At 36.2% G+C, this 23157-nt stretch overlaps 3 protein-coding genes and 2 pseudogenes across 6 annotated transcripts; all 5 read right to left on the bottom strand.

The window, feature by feature from the left end:
* Positions 1 to 96: 96 nt before the first annotated feature.
* Positions 97 to 3509, bottom strand: LOC104726184 (alpha carbonic anhydrase 5-like). Of its 2 annotated transcripts, XM_010444984.3 has the most exons (8): positions 3378 to 3509; positions 2097 to 2412; positions 1721 to 1938; positions 1367 to 1479; positions 876 to 978; positions 589 to 756; positions 412 to 465; positions 97 to 331 (listed from the first exon to the last, which is right to left on the bottom strand). In XM_010444984.3, exons 2-8 carry the CDS (start codon positions 2395 to 2397, stop codon positions 221 to 223), a joined length of 1068 nt encoding a protein of 355 aa, XP_010443286.1. In that variant the 5' UTR covers positions 2398 to 2412; positions 3378 to 3509; the 3' UTR covers positions 97 to 220. The 2 variants fall into 2 exon arrangements, with proteins under 2 accessions (XP_010443286.1, XP_019088118.1); XM_019232573.2 differs by lacking the exon at positions 3378 to 3509 and having other exon boundaries at positions 2097 to 3210.
* LOC104728927 (putative FBD-associated F-box protein At1g32375) lies at positions 3169 to 9946 on the bottom strand. The gene is made up of 3 exons (XM_087474049.1): positions 9092 to 9946; positions 3800 to 3934; positions 3169 to 3673 (listed from the first exon to the last, which is right to left on the bottom strand). Exons 1-3 carry the CDS (start codon positions 9944 to 9946, stop codon positions 3386 to 3388), a joined length of 1278 nt encoding a protein of 425 aa, XP_087330175.1. The 3' UTR covers positions 3169 to 3385.
* Positions 9947 to 13379: 3433 nt separating this feature from the next.
* LOC104728926 (putative FBD-associated F-box protein At1g32375) lies at positions 13380 to 14857 on the bottom strand (annotated as a pseudogene).
* A 2751-nt stretch (positions 14858 to 17608) lies between these two features.
* LOC104726183 (putative FBD-associated F-box protein At1g32375) lies at positions 17609 to 19843 on the bottom strand. 2 transcript variants are annotated; one of them, XM_010444983.3, is made up of 5 exons: positions 19677 to 19843; positions 19363 to 19606; positions 18380 to 19277; positions 18136 to 18270; positions 17609 to 18021 (listed from the first exon to the last, which is right to left on the bottom strand). In XM_010444983.3, exons 3-5 carry the CDS (start codon positions 19235 to 19237, stop codon positions 17749 to 17751), a joined length of 1266 nt encoding a protein of 421 aa, XP_010443285.1. In that variant the 5' UTR covers positions 19238 to 19277; positions 19363 to 19606; positions 19677 to 19843; the 3' UTR covers positions 17609 to 17748. The 2 variants fall into 2 exon arrangements, with proteins under 2 accessions (XP_010443285.1, XP_019087726.1); XM_019232181.2 differs by having other exon boundaries at positions 19363 to 19780.
* A 924-nt stretch (positions 19844 to 20767) lies between these two features.
* Positions 20768 to 22561, bottom strand: LOC104726182 (expansin-A14-like; annotated as a pseudogene). Its single transcript, XR_015572347.1, has 4 exons — positions 22453 to 22561; positions 22036 to 22192; positions 21526 to 21837; positions 20768 to 21430 (listed from the first exon to the last, which is right to left on the bottom strand). The product of XR_015572347.1 is annotated as an expansin-A14-like (transcript).
* Positions 22562 to 23157: the final 596 nt, after the last annotated feature.

Raw genomic sequence — 23157 nt, 5'->3', positions numbered from 1 at the left:
CGGAAAATTCACGGAGAGGGATACTATAAAGCTTAGATCAGAGGTTAGTCTGATCTTTTCAGTAAAATTCTGACCCCCCCGAAACGTCAACTCCTCTTTAACATAAAAAAAACCATTTTATAACACGAGTGGGTGATGACTATATTTAAATATAAAAAACGAAGTCATCAGTTTCTTCCTAAAACATCATTTTGGTGTACATAATATAAAGAATTAAAGATTAGTAATAAGTTATATTACTGTTTTTCTTCATTAACTTAGCTTTTGGTATGTATAAGTGCACCACACGCTTATTGATTGGTTGAAGCGGCCTCGCATTTGAATTTGAAGCCTGTAAGAAATTATGTTAATGATGCTAATAAGCTGCATGCATAATATTGATCCGCAAAGAAAGAAAAACACTTAGCTTACATCGTGTACAGCCACACGGAGAAGTTTCACTTGTTTACTTGTCACAGTGCGAATCTGAAAGTTCGTTAAAACATGTAAGACATTACTATTAATAAGGTAATTAGGATACAATAACAATAATAAAGTGAAATAAAAAAAACTATGTATATATATATATAATATCTTAGTACTATATACCTCTTTGGCAACGGACCAAATAACATTGTCAGAACAGGGAGGAGCTGTAAGTGATCCGATATATCTATAATAAAGTTTTGATTCAAAACTTAGTTTTTTGGGATCAATGATTCCGACATGTTCCTCGGACTCATGGGCATCAGTTATCTTCTTCAATTGTTTGTCCAACTAAACAATAAAACATATATTGAATAACTATTTTTTCTTCGATTAGTAATATCAGTGATATGATTAAACCATAGTATATATTACTATTAGTATAGGAAGGTTAATTAAGATTGCAATACCGAAAGGAGAAAAGGGTCAGATGCTCCCAGTTTGTATAAGAAAGCGACAACAGCGTAGCGTTCATCTTCGCTCTCGTGAACCAAGTGTTTCTCAAGCGCATACCTATTTATGTTGTTTTATTTGTTCAAAATTTGCATGCAATTCAAATCTCAAATAATAAGTATAACTAAATTAGACTCCTCACCTATTAAGCCACTATGATCACATATACGAATTAGTATTACTTCTTATAGTTAGGTTCTTATATATATTATATATTTAGATGTTGGACTTGAAAGATATGACAAAATGCCAAATATGATCCTTATTTAATATCCAAAACATGCCAAATAAAATGTGATCCAAAAGGAAATATCACAAGCATAACCTGCCTAGATGGTCTATGATCAGGCCGAAAGACATAATCGATGGATAGAAGAGATTTCTTTTAACAGCGAGATAATGAGTCTACATTATCAATTAATATTTAAGACACGGTATAGAATATAACCTTTTGCCATTAATTGTATGTTCGGAAGGAGAGTGCCAATGAAGTTGTTGAAGTTGATATTTAGTACCGTTGACAGTGATACCTATACCTTTGTTTCCTCCTTTAAATTTTAACTGCCACGGTAAAGAAAACAAAAAAAAAAAGTATGACGAAAACTAAAATATTTACTAGTGCAGATTCGGATGATTAAATCTATGTGGATCTTGACATAGACAATATTAAATGAAAACGTTATTCAGGTTTCTTAAAACTTTGAGAATTAGTATGAATTTTGGTCCATGACATATATATCCTGATTATTTAAAGGAAAAAAAAATGAAATATATTGGAAAAGGTGATATAGTTGATTTTTACCATGATGCCATGACCTCTGTTCTTGATGGTGGTATTAGAAGGTAGATACTGGCTACGAAGAGATCCAAGTTTATTAGTAACTACGACATTTTTGTCCCTAAGATCAATCGGAGATTGCATTTTGCCTGTTCCACACATTTTCCACTCTTCCTTTATTGTTCCCCATTTAGCTGGCCCCTTCTTTCCTTTCTTCTCGTAGCTAAATTCTGTTTCGTCCTCTATTCAAATCAAACAAAACAGACACTAAACTAATTTTAAAATAGATAAGTCCTTGAAGGTGAACATATTAAAGGTTCATTTGATTTTTAGTCTTAACACTAAAGATTCCAACTTAAATACCTAAAGATTACTAAAAACAATTAAATAGCTTGCTTACCAACTTCTCCACCTGGTGCTCGTGCTGGTGCAGGTTTAGGTGTAGGTGCCGGTTTAGGTTTAGGTGCTGGTTCTGGTGCAGGTTTAGGTGCAGGTGCCGGTTTAGGTGCAGGTGCTGGATTTGGTGCAGGTTCAGGTTTAGGTCCTGGTGTTGGTGCTGGTGCTGGTGTTGGTGCTGGTGCTGGTGCTGGCTTAGGTTTAGGTGCCGGTTTAGGTGCAGGTGCTGGTTCGGGTGCACTCGAAACAATGGTAACATAGATTAAGGTAAGGACAAAGATCCATCCTACTGATGATATCTTCATTTTCTTCTGCTATGCCTTGAGGAGAGAGTTGAAAAGAAGACTCGATGTTATTATCTTTTGGGTTAATAAGTGATCTAGATGATGAACGTGGAGTTGTATACACAAACAAACACAATGCAAATGATGTGATTTTCTTTTGTTAACTTGTGGAAATCTAATTTAAATCGCGTGACTCATTTTAAGTGGTTCATAATGTGAAAGTATCATATATCCTTCTTATGAATAGACATCCAAAAGCAGTTCAAGTGTTTAACCACAAAATCTTACCAAAGAAAAACAAAACGGTTGAGACATGAAGCAAAGACCCCAAAAGATGATAAACCAAATTAAGAAACTAATTAATACTTCTTCTTCCGTAAACTTCCTTCTTTTCTTTGGCAGAGACTAAGAACAAAACAATAAGAAATCAAAGATGCTAAATTTGGAAGATAGAAATAATAACGTCCTAATAGCGTATGTAAGATTTGAAATCACACACCAACCAAATTAAGAAGATGTTACTTGACCATTTGACCATAACTTCAAACATATGGAAGCTGGCAAGTACGTGAAATTAAGCTTTGGCGAAAATACAATAACAAATCTTTAAGCTTCTCAAATTTCTTTTCTATTCTTTAAGCTGTCCAACTTATTTTATTTTCTTAAATGATAAATATTTTATGTTAAGTTTGATTAAAAAATAGTTGATATATAATTGAAAATAATCTATTTAATTTGCTAAATTTTTTAAGATTTCCCGGGGGTTTGAGTTAGTGTAAACAATATTAATAATTTCAATAAAAGAACCCATAATATCATATTAACTTCTTGCCTTGTACTAGTCACAGATCTAGGAAAACAGAGAAAAGAAGACATAACTAAATTAGTAGTAAGGATTCTAGCATAATCTAAATAAGAGCTTGTAAACATAATCTAATTAAGAAAGATTCCGAAGACCAAACTTAATTGGCGACTGAACATGTCTTCTCCTAAGAGCTGACCTGTAACTTCAATCAAAAGCAAGTCGACAAGCAGACGAACATCTGGGCAAAAGAAACAACTCCTTCATCATCTCAAGTTTCTTGCTGCCGTCGGCATCATCAGTGCAGTTAGGGTCTATAGTTACTTTCTTTAGAAAGTTTCCGTTTCTTAAGATGAATCCCACTACTTGTTTCTCTTCTTCTGTTCCTTCATATTGTTCCCATTCAATAGTTTCAAGACTGGTTAACAGACATTCAGGAACTGAATTCGGTTCACTCCAGCTCGGGCGTTGTTGGTTATTCCGAAGTTCATGGTCCTGAAAAAAATTAAAAGAGATGAAAATTACATTGAATTATTTTAATCATAGCTGTAATTAGGACCGGAAAACCCCTGGTCATAGACAATGAATGAATTGGTTGACTATATAATATAATATATATACCTGTATAAGTTTGAGAGCTCGTAAGTTAGGTGAATCTCTAAGAAGACGCATAAGTAGATTCAACCATTCAGTCTCACATCTGCATAGCGTTAGATGTACAAGACGGTGGAAGACACTACCAACAGGATAAGCATTCTGCATAAGAGACGGAAATTTTTCAGTACACAAAGCAATAATGTTTGATTATAAGAGATGTTGCAATTCAAAGTGGATGCTACAGAGATTTGAAGATTCTGTGAAGAAAGATATTTCTTATTTTCTAATATGTTCTTTCTCAAAGGTTTACAATGATTCACCCTTATCTATTTATACAAGACTTGTGACATTACTTAACCTAGTTTTCATTGACACATGTCTTTATCACAGAGGAGGTTGAGAGCATTGAAGACGTTCTTTGTCTCTATCTACAGAACCTTGGGACCGCTCACATCTTCTGCTCTTGTGACAGCTTGGATGTACGGAGATTCCTTCTGCTCTGTTATGTCCTTCTTGTCTGCAGTCGACCGTTGAACCATATTCGTTTTGTTGGGCTTTTGAATGGTGTTGGGCTTAAGCTTTGTTTGATCCAATTTCTTGGTTCTGAAATTCTCTGTTTCAAAAGAAGCGTTTTGTTTCTCCTTTATACTCCCCCGCAAACTTAGTGTGGGAGGTGTATCCACACCAAGTTTGTATCGCAACGAAGCAAACGGAGCAGGTGGAAGAGGCTTTGTAAATATGTCAGCCAACTGTTTGTTTGCAGGCACATGCTTGACAACCAAAGCTCCTAAAGCGACTCTCTCCCGGACATAGTGGTAGTGCGTTTCAAAGTGCTTTGTCCGACTGTGAAAAACAGGGTTAGCCGCAAGATATATGGAGGAGAGGTTGTCACCGTAGAGTTCCGGAGGATCAGGTTGGGAAATGCGTAAGTCTTTGAGCATGTTATTTATCCAGACAAGTTCAGAAGTCGTGTCAGATAAAGCTCTGTATTCAGCTTCAGTGGAGCTTTTGGAAACAGTCGGCTGTCGTTTTGATGACCAAGAGATGATGTTCTTGCCAAGGAAGGTACAAAAACCAGCAATAGAACGCCGTGTATCTTGGCAGTTAGCATGACTGCTGTCACTGTAAGCCCGCAATGTGAAGTCTGTATCTTTGTGGAAATTGATCCCCATAGTAGCTGTCCCTTTTATGTACCGGAGGATCCTCTTGAGTAATTGAAAGTCAGACATAGTGGGAGCATGCATCTTTTGGAAGACAAAGTTCACAGCGAATTGAATGTCAGGTCTTGTCAAGGTAAGGTACTGCAACTTACCAGCCAAACTTCTGAAATATGTAGGATTGGAGAAAGGTTTCTTCTGATGAGGTACTTGATGAAGCTGTTCAGGCAGTGGAGTAGGCATTGGGGCACAATCAAACATGCCAGCAACTTGGAGGAGATCCTCTGCATATTTTTGTTGAGATAAGAACAGTCCTTTGTCATGGAAAGTGGCCTGTATGCCCAGAAAGTAATGGAGTTTACCTAAATCCTTCATTTTGAATTCTCTGTTCATGTTGTCTAGTAGTTTGTTGAGGAGTGTTGAATTGTTCCCAGTGATCACCATATCATCCACATAGAGCAGCAATAGGATCATATCTGAACCTTTTTCATAGACAAACAGAGATGGATCTGGTATGCTGCAGTAGAAACCGAACTCCAATAGGAAAGTACTAAACTTGTCATACCAAGCTCTTGGTGATTGTTTTAGGCCATAGAGTGATTTGTGAAGTTTCCAAACATGGTTCGGTTTTGTCTTGTCTACAAAACCTGTTGGTTGTAACATGTAGACATCCTCAGATAGATCCCCATGTAAGAAGGCGTTTCTAACATCAAGCTGTTTCAAATCCCACTGCAACACCGTAGCTGCATGAAGAACGAGTCGTACAGTAGCGGTTCGAACAACAGGACTGTAGGTTTCAAAGTAATCCACTCCTTCTTCTTGATGAAATCCTTTAGCAACTAGTCTGGCTCTTAGTCTGTCTAGTGATCCATCAGCGTGAAGTTTTGTTCTGAATACCCATTTGCAACCAATAACATTCATATGTGGTTCACGCTCCACTAAAGAGAACGTATTTGTTTCTTTGCAATTGTCAATTTCTTCACCCATTGCATCAGTCCAGCCTTCGTCTTTTAAAGCTTCTGTTACTGTCCTTGGTTCTGGATATGAAGCTTTTTGTGTAAGTAAAGCATAGCGTGGGTTTGGCTTCCGCACTCCAACTTGAGATCTAGTGACCATATGATGTTTTATTCCCCCAGTTTGAGATATTGTTTGAGCTGCAGGGTCTGAACACTCGGTTTCTGAAGGGAGGATGTTGTCGTTAACAGAAACGATATCAGAACCCTCATGTGCGACTTCAGAGGTATCACTGGAATTAGTGGTAGAAGCTGGCAGTCTCGGGTGAACTGCAGACTGAGAAACGGAATGTAGAGGTGGAAAATCATCTTCAGTGAATAGGTTCTGACTTTGTTCAGATTGAGCCTGAGGTGCTGATGAATCATGTGGAGATGGAGAACATTGAAAACTTTGTTGCCAAGCCTGTAATAGAGTGGTCGTTCCAGAAGTATGGAGGTGTTGATACACATCAGAGAATGGAAACGAGTTTTCATCAAAGAGGACATGTCTGCTTATATAAATTCTTCCTGTTGGTGGGTACAAGCATCGATAACCTTTGTATTTGATGTTGTATCCCAAAAAGACACACCTAAGTGATCTTGGATCAAACTTGTTTGCAGTATAATCACGAAGTGTAGGAAAGCATGAGCAGCCAAACAGCCTGAGTGCTGCGTATTCTGGTTGAGTTTTGTGAAGTTTCTCATGTGGACTTTGATTTCCAGACAGAGCAGTGGTTGGGAGAATGTTACTCAGGAAATTTGCTGTAAAGAATGCTTCTACCCAGAATTTTTGAGGGATTTTGCTGCTGAACATCATTGCTAACCCAAGCTCTGTGATGTGCCTATGTTTTCTCTCAGCAAGGCCGTTTTGCTGAGGGGTATAAGGACATGAGATTAGCTGTTGTATCCCGCATTGACTTAGATGAGTGAGGAACCGTTTACTTGTGAATTCTCCACCACCATCACACTGAAACTTTGATATTTTGCAGGCAAACTGGTTTTCAACAAGCTTCTGAAAATTGCAGAAAGTTGAATAAAAGTCTGATTTATTTTTCAAAGGATAGAACCAACAAAATCTAGACCAATTGTCAATGAAGATTACATAGTATCTGAAACCCTAACCAGAAGGGACTGGAGAAGGACCCCAAAGATCACAGTGTATCCTTTCTAATGGCATAGTTGCAACAAACTGAGAATCTGAAAAAGGAAGATGACTACTTTTCCCAAGGTTACATCCCTCACATATTTCCTTGGTACTCTTATTGATGATAATAGCTTTACTGTTAACTAACTGCTCCAGAATTTTGTTGTTAGGATGTCCAAGGCGTCTATGCCACACCTCATTTGAAGCTGCTTGCTGCCTAGACGAGTAGAAAGCTTGAACAGGTGGATTCTTGAGAGTGTATAACCCCTTGCGTTCAGGACCGGTTGTGAGGAGCTTCTTTGTTGCCTTGTCCTTAACAAGAACCTCAACATCATCAAATTCAATAGAGCAGGGATAATCTTTTGTAAGCTTAGAAACAGATAACAAAGATTTGGCAATACCAGGCACCACTATAACATCTTTAAGAGGCAGGTTACCTGATGTTGTTGGTAGAGAAGTTGCGCCAGTATGAGTGATGGGTAAGAAATTCCCATCCCCAAGCATAATGGTATCATTACCTTCATATTGACGAGAGTTCTGCAAATGACTCTGAGACCCGGTTACATGTGTCGTAGCTCCACTGTCAGCAACCCATTCATGACCTGCTTGATCTGTCACATCGGTGATGCGTAAGGCAGCTAAGGCTGCAGGAAGATCAGGTTGATAAGTATTATCAAACCGATGCCAGCACGTGGATGCTGCATGCCCTGCTTTGCCGCATATTTGACAGATGGCTCTGTTATCTGCAGACTGACCAGAAGACCTAGAGGAGGCTGATATTTGTTGATGAAATCCTCTACCCCTAGTGGAGTATCCTCCTCTGACTCTGGATCTGTTTCCTCTACCTCTGTTGCTGTAGTGAGAGCTGACAAACTGTTGCGTGTTAAACGCCAGGTGTGGAGAAATGCTTGTTTCTTCAGTGTAGCTAAGCAATCGATCATTAAAGGCAGTGAGGCGTGGTATCACATCGTCTAGAGTTGGTGATGGGGTACCATCTAGCATTCCTTCGATGGAGGTCTTGATAGGTTCGTACTCTCTACTCAAGCCATTCAAAGCAGCAAAAATTTTCATTCTCTCACTAACAGGACTACCGACAGAAGCTAGCTGATCACACACACTCTTAAGCTCTTTTAAATAATCGACCATAGGCATATCTTTCTTTTCAGTGTTTTGCAGCTTCCTTTGTAAACCAAACAGCCTAGCCGAGGATACTTTATTGAAGTGAGCAGCGAGATAGTTACATACCTCTTGAGATGTCGATGTGGAGATGACTTTGGAGAGAATGTCTTCTGATAACGATCCTAAAAGCCATGCTCTGACGACTTGATCTGAACGAATCCAAGCTTGATAGGTCTGGTTTGGAGTGTTGTCAGCGTTTGTAGCAGCAACTGGTCTCGGAGTAGAACCATTGATAAACCCCAGGAGTCCTTGACCGCAAAGGAACGACTCGAACTGAGTCTTCCAAAGTAAATAGGTTCTTTCGGAGAGTTTTACAGTCACACAATTTGCAATGTTTAGAGCAGGTTGGGAATAGATCTCAGTGGACAAAGCCATGGCTCTGATACCATATAGAGATTTGAAGATTCTGTGAAGAAAGATATTTCTTATTTTCTAATATGTTCTTTCTCAAAGGTTTACAATGATTCACCCTTATCTATTTATACAAGACTTGTGACATTACTTAACCTAGTTTTCATTGACACATGTCTTTATCACAGAGGAGGTTGAGAGCATTGAAGACGTTCTTTGTCTCTATCTGCAGAACCTTGAGACCGCTCACATCTTCTGCTCTTGCGACAGCTTGGATGTATGGAGATTCCTTCTGCTCTGTTATGTCCTTCTTGTCTGCAGTCGACCGTTGAACCATATTCGTTTTGTTGGGCTTTTGAATGGTGTTGGGCTTAAGCTTTGTTTGATCCAATTTCTTGGTTCTGAAATTCTCTGTTTCAAAAGGAGCGTTTTGTTTCTCCTTTATAGATGCATGATTAGAGAAACATATGGCTGTCCGGTAATAACATATTACCTTTGAGGTTGGTAAGCAAAGATTAAGGCGCTTAGCTGAAGTTATAGATTTCAAAATCAAAATCTGTGGAACACGATAGCAGACAACTGCATTTAAAATCTTAGGCATATTGTTCTCGACGACACAAAACCCTCCACTGTAATCATCAATCTTCAAGCACTCCAAGTCAGGAGTATCTATCACAAACCCATAAACATCTTCTAATTTTCTTTCGTCTAATATATTCACGACTAAAGTCTTTAGAGAAGGCACTCTAACGCTTAAAATGACCACATTGTCATATGGACATAGCGTCACATCCAAGTCTTCAAGAACAGGACAACTGGATAAAAGCTTGACTACAAAATCATCATCTGGATACTCCATTGCCTTAAGACTCAGCTTTTTGAGAGATGGGAAAGAGATGTCGGAAGAAAGATCATTCACTAGAACCGCATAACTTAGTTTCAATGTCACGAGCATTCTGAAGCATTTATATAAGCTCCTAAAGAGTGTGACAGGAGTATCATTTTCAGAATAATTATCAATCTCGATGATCAGCTCACGCGGGCAAAGTTTATGTGCATCTCTAATCCACACTCGAATATCTTGAACACCACATGTTTTACCAAGTTTAAAATGCAAAGCTTCTAGAACTGGGGCCTCGTGCAGCAACAAAGACCTGTCTACAAACCGGATAAATCTTTCACGCTTAAGGCTATTATATCCATCATCGTAGACGATCTTTGGCACCAACACCAAAAGAAATTGCCACCGCTTTGACAAAACCATTGTGGCCATGACATTATTAGTAAAAGGAAGGTTCGACAATATTTTCAAGAGAAGATCATCAGGTAACTGACTTATCCTATCCATAATTAAGAGCTAGGTTACGGCCGCTTTGAAACTCCAAACCCTAGGGAGGTACGTACAGAGACAAGAACCCAAAACCCACTCCTTTGAAATCAAACAAGCTAGACGACGAGAATCCAAACTCAATCCTTAGAAATCAAACAAGAACGATGACGAGAAGAGAATCAAAAGAAAATCAAAAATTAAGCAAAGACCTAAAAGTACCTAACATAATGCGTGGACTATATATATAAAGAAACATAATAGGACTGTTGTATATATAATTGATGCACAGTCGGTTAAATAAAAGCCGATGCCCAAGGATCCCTAATAAGCTAATTCAACCGAACCAAAAAAAGAAAAACTAAACCGAAAAATCAAATCGAATTTATAATTAGACATTTAGACTAAGTCTACGTATAACAAATATCTGGGATAATATTAAACCTTATACACGTGCCTTTTAATACTTAGGATAAATTTTGTTTTCGTAACATGGAGTTTTTTTTTTTTTTTTTTTTTTGCAGAAATTCTATTTTCCCGTACCAACTCAATCGTAAGATAATCGAACATAGCTTGGTTTACACTGTAGTCATGATTTTACTTATTCAAGCTAAACCGGGACCGGAAATGGTTGATGCATGATAACAAAATACTGTATTTTTTTTTTTGGTAGGAACAAAATACTGTAGTCTTTTAATTGTCGAAACAAAAAAACAGATTAGTCTAAATAGTAAATACCAAAATATTTTAACGAAGTAATCTGATGAGTAATGGTAGACAATTTTCTCTTTTAAGAAAAATAAACAGAGAACTTTGAATAATCTTACATAATCCAGAGAGACGTGTAACGTAAGATAAACAACATTTATATATAAAAAAAAGTAGAAGAGCTTTAAGAACTTTGAAATCATCAATACTTTGATCTAGCCCTTGGCATTTTAACCGAATCTGAAACCCGAATCCGAACCCAACCTGAAATAGGCAGTTTGGTTTGGATTTGGGTGGTACAAAATACTCGATCGGATTTTTAGTTTCTTTGAAATTCGGATACCCGATCGGGTTTGGATATTACCCGATATCCGAAGTAGATCCGAATCAACCCGAAATAAATACAAAAATACATCTAAGTGGGTTTGAACAAATGTTTTAAAACCCGGACCGGACCGGCCGGTTGAACCAATTTAACCGCGAACCGGAAGGTATGCCGGTCCGGGTTATACTTAAAAACCGGACACTTAAAAGCCTGGATAGAACCGGAAAAACCTGATTAAAACCCGCTAACCCGTGGTTGAACCGGCAGTCCGGATTAAACCCAACATCTAATTATCAAATTTGAAGGAGTAAGTAAAGAGTAATTAATGTAGAGACCAGCTATATAAAGAAGGAATCGAGTACTTCTTCCTCTAACTTTTCCGATGTGGGACAATATATTATTTCTAAAAGTGTGGTTTCCTTCATTTTGTTCGGTCACGTCTATTTTTTTTTTAATTTTGTTCGCGTGAAAATCTCTTTACCAGTTCTACTATATTTTTATATGGATATTCGTAAAACCAATGTAACATATATATGTATGATATTTCTATATTGTGAAATTCAGTAAACTGTTGATCCACGGTTGGACCGGGTCAACCCATTGACCCGGTGACCCGGAAGGTTGTCCGGTTTGCTTTCCGGGTCGGGTTTCAAAACATTGGTTTGAACCCAAAACCTTAGACAATAATTGATGCATCAGAAACCATTTTGCCACCTTGATTATTCTGTCATAATATAAAAACATTAAGTATTTATATATGTATGTATTCTAAGATTGACTTATTATTTTTCTTTCTCAATCAACAGAATCCATAATTGTTTTATTTTTTCCAATATTCATATCAATTTTATTATAAACATCACAAGCAAATCTACAAAAAAAAAAGTGATACTTTGTGGGGTTTGAAGAGTGAGTGAGGTTGGAAGATAAATATGACTCATATCATATAACTTGCTATAGATATTGTTACATTTGGTAGAGAATTTGAAAGATTTGATTCTTGAAGTGGTGGCCATGGATAAACAAAATTAGGGTTTTTGGCTGAAAAAAAAGAGAGTGGAAGAAGAAGGAGACAAGAAGAGGGAGGTAAAAAAATAATTTTTTATTTTTTTTTCACGATAAAAGAAAAAAGTTTTTTTTTTTTAATGAATTCGGGTATACCCAAAATTACCCGAACCCGAAGCCAAATTACCCGAACCCGATCCAATATTATAAAATACCCGATCGGGTTTTATATCTCTACATCCGAAAATCCGAAAACCCGAACATCCGAACCTGAATCCGATCGGATACCCGAATGCCCAGGGCTACTTTGATCAAACAAAAACATTTTTCATCTAGCTTTGTGACAATTGAAACCCTCTCCTCAAGAGGTGTTTAAATGTAAAGCAAGAAATTCAAATTTTCAAAGAACTAATTACAGAAAAGATAAAGCCAATTAACTAATAAGTTGTAATATAGCTGATCTAAAATAGACCATAACCTTAGGCTCAGCTGAATGCAAGCTGACAAATTGGTGAATACCTTGGCAGTAATGACAAGTACTCCTTGTGCATCTCAAGCTTCTTGTCGTCTAAAACAAACTCATTAGCTTTCCCTTTTTTCTGTTTTTGGTGCAAGACTAATCTCTTTAGAGAAGGCACTCTAACGCTCAACATGACCACATTGTCATCAAGGATTTGTTCAATAACCAAGTCTTCAAGAACTAGACAACTTGATATAAGCCTGTTAACAAATTCATCACCGGGGTACTTCATGGATAAAAGCCACAAATTTTTGAGGGATGGGGAATAAACATCATCCACAAAAATGGCGTCCGTTAGTTTCAATGTCACAAGCATAAAGCATTATAATTTGCAGCATGTAAACAAGCTCATGCACAGAGTGTTAAACCGAACCAAAAAATTGTTAAACCGAAAATTCAATATCGAATCTAAAATTAGATTATAATAAGTAATGAATGTACTGTATGTGCTAAGTAATACTTAGGATTATTTCTATCTTCTTAAGATGGATTTCATCCATCCTACCAAAAAAAAAGATGGATTTCATTCATATATCTAGCTTCCCGTACCTATTCGTAAGATGGTATAACTAAAATAGTTTGGTTTAGCTGTAGCCATGACTTTACCCTTTCGAGCTAGACCGGGATCGGAAACAGAGTGGGGCATGGGTAAAAAAGCAAACAACAATAATCATTATACGGTATATACAAAAAATAGTTTGATTGATACCATACAATTAGAAGAGTAAAAAGGACATCAAAACAAAAAATGAACCCCAAACCGTACCTAAATACTGTAGAAGATAAAAATTACAGAAATTGAACAAAAGATCAAAGAAAACATAAGTGTTTAAGATTCAGACCAAACCACTAGAAAAATTGAACATTTCTTCTCCATCGTAGCTGAAAATGTAATTTCAGTCAAACGAAAGCCGACAAGAAGGCGAACTTCTAGGCGAAAACGATAACTCTTTGATCATTTCAAGTTTCTTGCGGTGGCTGGTGGATTTAGGTTTTATAGTTACTTTCTACAAACAGCTTCCGTTTCTTAAGATATATGTCGCAACTTCTTTCTCTTCTTTTATTCCTTCATATTCTAACCATTCGAGGGTTTCAAGATTCGTTAACACACATTCAGGAACAGAACTCGGTTCACTCCAGTAAGAGCGTGTTTGGTTGGCTAGACGGTCATGGGACTGATATAATAAATCGGCGAAATATAAGTCCATGCAGTGCATTAGATCAACATATATACTGATATTAGTACTAAAAACACACCCACTAGTCAAAAGATCCATTCAGTGAACTGATTTGAAAATGTATATACCTGTCCAAGTTTGAGAGCTCGTAATTTAGGTGAATCTTTAAGCACACGCATAAGTAGATTCAACCATTCTGTCTCACATGTGCATATCTTTAAACATACAAGAGATGGGAAGATACTACCAACAGGATAAGCATCCTGCAAAAGATAAGTATATACACTAACTGATTCTCACAATAATAATAAAAAAAAGAATGATTAAAATTACAACTTGAAAATAACAAGAAAAATACCTGTGAGGTTAGTAAACATAAGTCGAGATGCTGGACTGAAGTAATACAACTCAGAATATTCCGAAGAAGACTATAAGTGACATCAATATATGCCTCTACAATCTTTGGCATATTACTCTCAATGATACAAAACCCACCCATATAATCAACAAGATCCAACCATTCCAGAGAAGGAGCATCTATCACAAACCCTTGTGCATCGTCTTCAACTCTATCACCTGATGAATGCATTGAGAGATGGAACTTTAACGGTGAAAATGTTCACATTGTCATCTGCGCATTGTTCCACACACAAGTCTTCAAGAACATGACAATTGGACAAAAGACTGTTGACAAATTCGTTGCTTGGATACTTGACGGCTAAAAGGCCTAAAGTTTTGAGTGATGGGAACGAATCTGAGGAATAAAGATCCAAAAGAATCACATCTTTTAGGCTCAGTGAGACAAGCATGCTACTCTCTGTGTACAAACTCCTTGGAAGAATAGCTGGTGATGCACTAAAAGAAGTGTCGATTTCGATAATCAGCTCACGCACAGAGCATTTGTTTGCAGCTCTAATCCATACATGAACATCTTCGCCATCACAGAGTTGACCAAGTTTGAAATGCAAAGTTTCTAGCACTGGATCCTTGTGCAATATCATAGACCTGTCCACAAACCGTGAAAATCTTCCGTAATCGATATCTTGATAGCTATCATCGTACACAAGTTTTGGTACAAACATCCAAAGAAATTGCCAACGTTTTGACAAAACCATTGTGACCACAACATCTTTCGCAGGTAGTAACGACAATATTCTCAAGAGAAGTTCATCAGGCAATTGACTTAACCTATCCATAATTGCAAATTAATCCTAACAACAAAAGCATAAGAGACATATGAATGATATAGCGTAAATATTCACAAGACCCAAACAATGAAATTAAGAAATAGTTGTAAGAAATGCATGTTTAAAACAAACCTTAGCTATAGCTAGCGAGAATCAAAAACAATGAAAGAAATGTAATAAGAAATTGACGGAACATGGAGAGAGACTCGTGAAAGAACAAGACCTAAAGGCTTAAACCCTTACCGGTAATTTTATTTGATGAATATTATCCAAGAAAACCGGCCAAACCGGACCTAGGAAACCCAATTTAACCAAAACCAAAAAAGGCCGTAACCGAATTTATCGATCCAATTTTTCTTTTGGTCAATTACAATAAAGAGATGGACCAAACTGTAACTAAGTAGAAGAGATAAAAATTACAGAAATTGAACAAAAGATTATTAAAAACTAAGAAAGATAATATATCTTATTATATAAAGCTTGGTTATCAAAGTTAGTAATTCACCAGATTGTGATACGTATCAAATTTAATTATCAAAAATCACATATCAAAGTTAGTAACTTATCAGATCGTGACACGTATCAATTTTAACGATTGGAAATCACAGTTTTCAAGGTTGATAAAACGATGAATAAGATAATTGTAATCTTATTATATTAAAAAAAACCTTTGTTAATTCTAAAAGGAATCAGATTGTAAATATACCCATCTTTATAAACAAATAAATGATGAAATATTTTTCATCAAACAAAATAATTTCGACTAGCTTTGTTTTTCTTGGTAAATTTTCTTCTTTGTTTTTTTTCAACATTTTGTTTGACACATCATCGTTTTTCAGCAAGTCTCGAAGGTAATTTGTTTGTTGTCTAATCGAAGCAACTAGATAAAAAGATTCTTAGATATTACCACGTGTTTTCGTCGTCGTTTCTTTGAATTTTGTTTTGTTTCTCAATTTCATAATGCATACTATGCAATCTTTGACTTTGAAGTGTTAACAAAGTTTCTTATGCATAATAACTAAGACTTTTGGGATTAACAAATTTCTCACAGTATTATTATTATTTCTATTAATTTGCAGGACAGATAGCATAAAAAAAAGATGAATACACAAATGCAAGATAACAACAGAGATTATATAACACTAAATCAACTAAAAAGTAAACGTTCTTATCGTCGATAGTACGTCTTACAAGAAAGTGGAAAGCAAGAAATTTAAAAAAAAACAATGAGCTCATTGGAACAAATTTTTTCATAAACTAGAAAAGGGATTAAGGAAAATATGCAGAAAAATTATTAATTCTAAAAAATGTAAATATTCACTTCTATATAAACATAGATCGTCTCATATTATTCATCTAACAAACTAATTTATTCAAAAATATTGCTTTCAACTTTGTTCTATTGGTCAAACTTTTTTAATGGTAAGACAAATTTTCCTTTTTTTTTAAACCAAAATATACTCTTACTTTCTATTTTTTTCAGTTTGGAATATGTATGATTAATATGTTGACCCGAAAAAAATGGAAGATTAATATATGCATCATCTTTTTCTAATACTGTATTTTAAAATTTATTGTAGTAGTTTTAGATTGTTTTTTTAATTTATATTTTCATCTTTGAATTATTTGAGATTTATATATTACCGTGCTTATATTATTTAATTAATTAAGTCAAATTAAATTTCTTCTAATTTCTCAACCTTGATTGGTTGGTCATAGACCTTTTTTTTGTGCAAACATAATTGTTACCATTCGTTCAGTCTCAAAAAGAGATAAAGACGAGAAGGTCATCAACCTAATGGTTAGATAAAATAGGCTAATCAAACAAGCCTACAACAAATATAGATAGATTGGAAAAACATAAATCGTTGTTGATAGATCTATAGGAGCTTAGAGACAGAGGTTATATCATGGTGTGTCAAATAAACTTTCCTGAAATACATTGAGAAATTTAACATTAGTTACTATCAAAAAATTTTGTAATGTTAGAAAAGGGTTTTTAGTTCCATTGGTTGCTGGAGCAAGCCACTTTGAGATAGCTAAAATACGTGAACATGTTCTTTTCACACAGGAGGAGCGCAGAGCCGATATTCTCTCTATGGTGGAAGAGGTTGGACACAAGGTTATCTCTCCAAGGGAGAAAAGTGGTGGAGGTTGGACGCAAGGTTATCTCCCTAAGAGAGGAAAGTGGAGCGAAGATTATCTCTATTGTGGAGAAGGTTGGACGCAAAGTTATCTCCGTAAGGGAGGAAGGTGGAGTGAAGGTTCTCTCTATTGTGGAGAAGGTTTAACTCAAGGTTTTCTCCATAAGGGATGAAGACAGAACCGAGGTTCTCTCCATGATTAGTCATACACTATTGTGATGTAATTTATTTTTTACTCAAAAAAAATTTTGAGCCAACAATTTTAGTGATTAAAGAAACTATGCAAATGTAAAAGTAAAGAGACATATAATAATTGACCTAATTTGTTTATATAAACATTTTCTCGGTGGTGGTAAATAATATATTTGTAACATACAATATACCTTGGTGTAAAACATACATTTTTAATGGTAAAATACATATATAAATATAGCAGAAAAATATATAAATAATATAAAATAAATTTTAATATAGTTTTATTAAATTTAATTTTATTTATAAACTTTTAAGCCTGCACGATGGGGTATTTATCTAGTATATATATATATATATATATATATATATATATATGTAGTTGTTTCTTATGCTTCTTTCTTCGTACCAACGCAAAGACGCAGAGCAAAAAAAAACTTAAGGAATTTGTTTGGTAAAGAAGACATAATAAAGTGCTTAAGACGACTCAGAATCTAAGATTCAGACCAAACCACTAGAATATTAAACACATTTCCTCTCTCTCTCGGAGCTGAACCTGTAACTTCAGTCAAACGAAAGGCTGCAAGTAGACGAACTTCTTGGCAAAAGCGACAACTCCTTTATCATTTCAAGTTTCTCGCGGTGGCAGGTGGATTTTGGTTTGATTGTTACTTTATCTAAGAATCTTCCCCTTCTTAAGATGAAAGCCGCCACTTCTTTCTCTTCTTTCGTTCCTTCATACTTAACCCATTCGAGAGTTTTAAGACTCGATAGCATTGGAACCCGATTCGGTTCACTCCAGCAAGGGCGTGGTTCGTCAGCTCGAAGGGGATGGTACTGGTATAAAAATTGACAAGAAAGAAGTGTATGTAAACATATATACTGAGATAAGTAGTTGGATACACCACTAGTCAAAAGACTCTCAAATGAAATGGTTTGAAATATATAGACCTGTTCCAGTTTGAGAGCTCGTAATTTAGGTGAATCATTAAGCACACGCATAAGTAGATTCAACCATTCTGTGTCACATGTGCATATCTTTAAATGTATAAGACATCGGAAGATACTACCAAGTGGATATGCATCCTGCAAAAGAAAGGCTATTAATAACACTTACTGATTTACTGATTCCCATTAAAAAAAAAAGAAACAAGAATGATATAAACAACAAACTCGCAGGTAACCAAGAAAATACCTTTGACGTTAGTAAACATAAGTCGAGATGCTGGACTGAAACTATAGAAGTCAGAATCTTACGAGGAAGATGATACTCGACGTCAATATATGCCTCTTCAATATTAGGCATATTATTTTCAATGACACAAAACCCACCCGTATAATCAACAAGTTTCAACCATTCCAGAGAAGGAGCATCTATCACAAACCCTTGTGCATCGTCTTCAACTTTATTCACTGTACGCAAGGATAAAGTCTTGAGAGATGGAACTTTCACAGTGAAAATGGTCACATTGTCATCTGGACATTGTACCACATCCAAGTCTTCAAGAACAGGACAACCGGATAAAAGCCTCTTGACAAAATCGTCGCCTGGGTACTCCACCGCTAAAAGGCTCAATGTCTTGAGGGATGGGAAAGAAACAGAGGAAAAGATGACATCCACAAGAACCGCGTTATCTAGTTTCAATTTGACAAGCATGCTACACCCTGTATACAAACTCCTTGGAAGTGGGGCCTGAGTTACACTAGAAGAAGTGTGGATTTCAATAATCAGCTCACGCACAGAGCATTTATCAGCAGCTCTAATCCATACATGAATATCTCCAGCACCACAGATTTTACCAAGTTTGAAATGCAAAGTTTCTAGCACTGGAGCCTTGTGGAATATCAAAGACCTGTCTACAAACCGCGAGAATCTTCCGTAATCTATAATACCCTGATAGCTATCATCATCGTACACAAGCCTTGGCACAAACATCCAAAGAAATTGCCAGCGTTTAGACAAAACCATTGTGGCAACAACATCTTTAGCACTAGGCAGTAAAGACAATATTCTCAAGAGAAGTTCATCAGGCAATTGACTTATCCTATCCATTCAGCTTAGGAAAAGATGAAAACTTTTTCACTGAATAATCCTGGTAAAAAAAACACAACCAATGCAAGTTTAAAGGAAACCATAGCGTGGTAAGAAGAAAAAAAAAATGAGAAATCCAAAATCACCTGGAAAGATTAGATTTTTATTGAACTCGCTCCTAACTTCCAAGTTCCAACAACAAAATTCACTAATATGAATCGACCAAAGAGATTCCACAAGACGAGTGCTCTCTCTCTCTCTCTCTCTCTCTCTCTCTCTAAATCCGCCTCGGATGAAGAACCCTAATTCGAGAACTAAGATTAAAAGTATCAAAGAAGAAGAACCCAGAAACAACGCTCTCTCAAACTCTCATGCCGTTACAAAATGAACCTGTAACAATGCAGCGAGAGACCCATTATTAAATCAATGAAGCTTAATTACAGAGAGACTGAAGACTTACTCTTTAGTAGGAGCTCAGGAGGAATCGCTTTTTGGAGAAGACGAGCAGACTCTTTAGTAGTTTAGTGTGTGACCAAGGTTAGGCAACTCCAAAGACTCTTACTCAGCTAGGATCTTTCCTTTTCCCTTTGATTATGTGAACCCTCTACCTGAGGTAGAGTATTCCAGACACAACGCTTAAATCGGCTCTACTTATAGAACAAAAGACAAAAGATACCAAAGAGCGAGGCAACATAAAAGCCCATTATAAGCCTTTTAAAGAACAGATAATTTAATTTTCCTTTTGCCCAATTTCAATATTAGTTAAGATAAATTATCCGAAACTTTTCCAATAGGTAAATAACATTAGTGTGAGATTATTACAGTCATACTATTATTTAAATTATTACAGGTTTTTGTGTGGAATTTACATAAATTTCAATTTCCAAAAAAAAAACCTCCAAGACATGATGATATCTATGTTGTATATTTGTTAATTCAAAGGAAAACATGAACAAGATTGGGGAATTGAGTAAAAGGGAGTTTCTAATTTCGGTTTGACAAGCACTCTTGGATTGTTTGAACTAATTTTATTACGATGAATGTTGGGTTCTAATTTGCGTTAGATGTTTTGGTCATGTAGCATGATTGATGGATCTATACCGAGTTGGAGAGAATAAAGGAATCGTAAAATTACATCAAACGTGGATTATATTACACATAATCGACTACAACAAGGAGGAAAAAGCTGAAGGTGAAAAGTTTTATGGCAAAACTTGAACTGAAAATATTACAAGACGAGAGAGAAGAAGCTGCACCGGAGCTGTGTTCAAGAGGATCGTAGCTGTCAAAGATGAAAAAAAAAAATTAAACATTAATCATCAGAGCAAGAAGACTAAACTTTTGGAAAAAAAAAAAAATTAGGAAATAAAAGTTTAGGAAAACATTTGTATTGGCATTACTTTGTAATTGTAAATTAATTGTAGGAAAAATATCGATATTAGGGTTTGTCTTTGAATCGATTAAAACCGACAAGTATATCAAAATGAATTTCTCAAAATATTTGTGTCACAACCAAAATCAGAAACATAAAAAACCGAAGAGGCAAAAGCATTAAAAATTATAAATAACTTGATTTTATTATTATTTCAGTAGACCATTGAACATCTCTTAAAAGAAAAACAAAATACAAAGAAGAAGAAAAGAAAACTCAATTACTCAGGCGGCGGGTGAAAACACAAAGCTTTTTTTCTTTCTTTCTGTTCACCACAGTCTCACCGGCGAATTACAAAAGCTACCGGTGAAAAAAAAAAAACTTCCGCCATTCAGAAATTGGTTATTTTTGATTAGGGTTAATCAGATAAAACTTTTTTCTCAACCTATGCAAACTCTAGAAATTTCCAATATCAGTAATAAGTAAAAACTTTTTTTTTTTTTTGTCCTCCATATAGTCCACGTCATCACCTCGGAGCCCGGAACTGTCTTCCGGTGTAAGTCTGTCCGAAGCTCCAGTTACGTGGAGTAGCATTGTTAGATACAACTGTACGGCCATCACTAGTTGTTACTTTGAACGAGAGAGCTTGACCATCAAGATTTGCATTGCTTTGCCAGTTCTGTCCCCAGTTTCTAGACATGCTTTGCCATCCTGTTTTGGTTCCTTTAACGGAGACAGAGATAACATCTCCGGCGCCGGCTACGTTAGTTACGAGTACGAGGTTGAAGTATGAGTGACCGTTGATGGTGAATCGTATTCCTCCTTTCCTTCGGCAAGCCACTCTGTTTCCGAAACAGAGCACAAGAAGATTAATATAAATGATTAATCTTGAATCAATAAAACCGAACCGAGCTAAACCGAGATCGGGGAAACGTACCTCCGGTATTGAACGGGGACGACGCCGGCTTTGTATTGAGCGATACGGAGGAAGATGGGCTGAGCCAAATCGAAGTGATGTTGGGGAGGGTTACACCAACCTCCGGCGTCGTTGGCCTGAGAAAGTTTGGTGGACAAAAGTTTGTTCCGGTGACGGTGATTGTTCCCCCTAGACACCATTTTGGGTCGTTTACACATTTTATCTGAAAACAAGCGCCGCAGGTTTGGCCACCGTTGAATAGAGCCGTGCTTAGAGCTGCCGTGTTTGTGCCGTATCCTTGACTGTATAAGTTCCCGTATCCACACGCGCCTCCTGATCCCAACAAAAACACCAACAACACAAAAAATAAGACTTGTGTACAAACTTACGTAAGTGCATTACTAAAAAGTGTTTGTAAGATTATTATTGGTACATATTACATAACTTTTGGTCATATAAAGTAGCATATTATTTATGGTCAAAAAGAATGATACAATTAGTAGGTGTGAGAGAGAAGAGTAAGAAAATTACCCATGGTACCGGAAGCATCAGCACCTCCATAGAATGTGGCTCGAGCATTGACCCAACCACCGTAACCATCCACACTCTTCCACATCAGCATCATCATAAGACTCAATGACATCATCACTGATCCAGCATTCTCCATTTTCTCTGCCTTTTTTTTTTCCTACGCAAGAGAACTGTAATGATAAGCAAAATGGTAACGGAGATATACTATGTATTAATGTAATATGACTTGATGATCTTATTCATTTACAGACAAGTAGTATATATACACATGAAGAATATACACTTTACATAAGTAGAGATTCTAGTCAAGGGATTGTAATCAAATCATATCCCATGGATTACTCCTTAATACTATGTGTGTGTATGTATGGAAGACGAGGAAGAAGAGATAAAAGAGTGTGAAAGATTGAAACTTACCAGTTACAATGGCTTGGAGAAAGAAAAAATGGACCCCACAAAACAAAAAAAAGGCTGAAGTGAGGTTAGCGGAGAGGAAAGGTGTTGCAATGTTGTTGTGAGTTGTGCGGAGATAGGATGATTATATATAGAAATTTCTGCAAGGGAAAAATAATTATATTTATATGCTATGATTTTTAATATTTTAATGTAGCACTTGCGAGTGATTTTTATCAGCTAACTGTCTAAACTCTAAAGTCTAAACTAAACTATACGTATTTAAAAAAAAAAATTAGATTAGTACAGTACAATTGTAAAAACTATACTTTAATTAGCGCGAATTTGGTGACGAGCAAGCAGCATCGAGAGTGCCAACTTCTTCACGGAAATTTAGTGCGAGTATTAAAAAAGGGTTTACTTTCAAAACGAACCTCAGATTATGTGCCTAAGTTGACCAATTGACCTCCCATATTTATAATTTCCAAAATTCACATGTAGATTGATACATTGAAAATAGTACAATTTTTTTTTGTAACTGCGAGTTTAGATCGAAATCAAAGTTTCCAATAGCTAATGGGCAAACTCCTAAACTCTTTACATTTTGTTTTATGGTTCATGAAGCGAAGCCTAAAAGAAGTATTAATGCTCAAATAACATGATCACACTATATGTTGCGAGATTCCTCTTCGTTATCACGTTTGCATCTAACCAAATTGTTCAGGGAGT

This window comes from Camelina sativa, chromosome 11 (assembly GCF_030686135.1).
Source record: "Camelina sativa cultivar CO46 ecotype springtype chromosome 11, ASM3068613v1".
Lineage (NCBI taxonomy): Eukaryota > Viridiplantae > Streptophyta > Magnoliopsida > Brassicales > Brassicaceae > Camelina > Camelina sativa.
This window is presented reverse-complemented; position numbering and strand designations above follow the sequence as displayed.

Coding starts and splice junctions, on each gene's coding strand:
- LOC104728927 (XM_087474049.1), bottom strand. CDS start 9,946: ATGGATAGGATAAGTCAGTTACCTGATGATCTTCTCTTGAAAATATTG. Junction 3,935..9,091: donor TTTGCTTACCAACCTCAAAG/GTAATATGTTAT, acceptor TCTCTTATGCAG/AATGCTTATCCTGTTGGTAG. Junction 3,674..3,799: donor GAGCTCTCAAACTTATACAG/GTATATATATTA, acceptor AATTTTTTTCAG/GACCATGAACTTCGGAATAA.
- LOC104726184 (XM_010444984.3), bottom strand. CDS start 2,397: ATGAAGATATCATCAGTAGGATGGATCTTTGTCCTTACCTTAATCTAT. Junction 1,939..2,096: donor AGCACCAGGTGGAGAAGTTG/GTAAGCAAGCTA, acceptor TGATTTGAATAG/AGGACGAAACAGAATTTAGC. Junction 979..1,366: donor CATACAATTAATGGCAAAAG/GTTATATTCTAT, acceptor CAACATAAATAG/GTATGCGCTTGAGAAACACT.
- LOC104726183 (XM_010444983.3), bottom strand. CDS start 19,237: ATGGATAGGATAAGTCAATTGCCTGATGAACTTCTCTTGAGAATATTG. Junction 18,271..18,379: donor TATGTTTACTAACGTCAAAG/GTATTTTCTTGG, acceptor TTTCTTTTGCAG/GATGCATATCCACTTGGTAG. Junction 18,022..18,135: donor GAGCTCTCAAACTGGAACAG/GTCTATATATTT, acceptor TTTTTATACCAG/TACCATCCCCTTCGAGCTGA.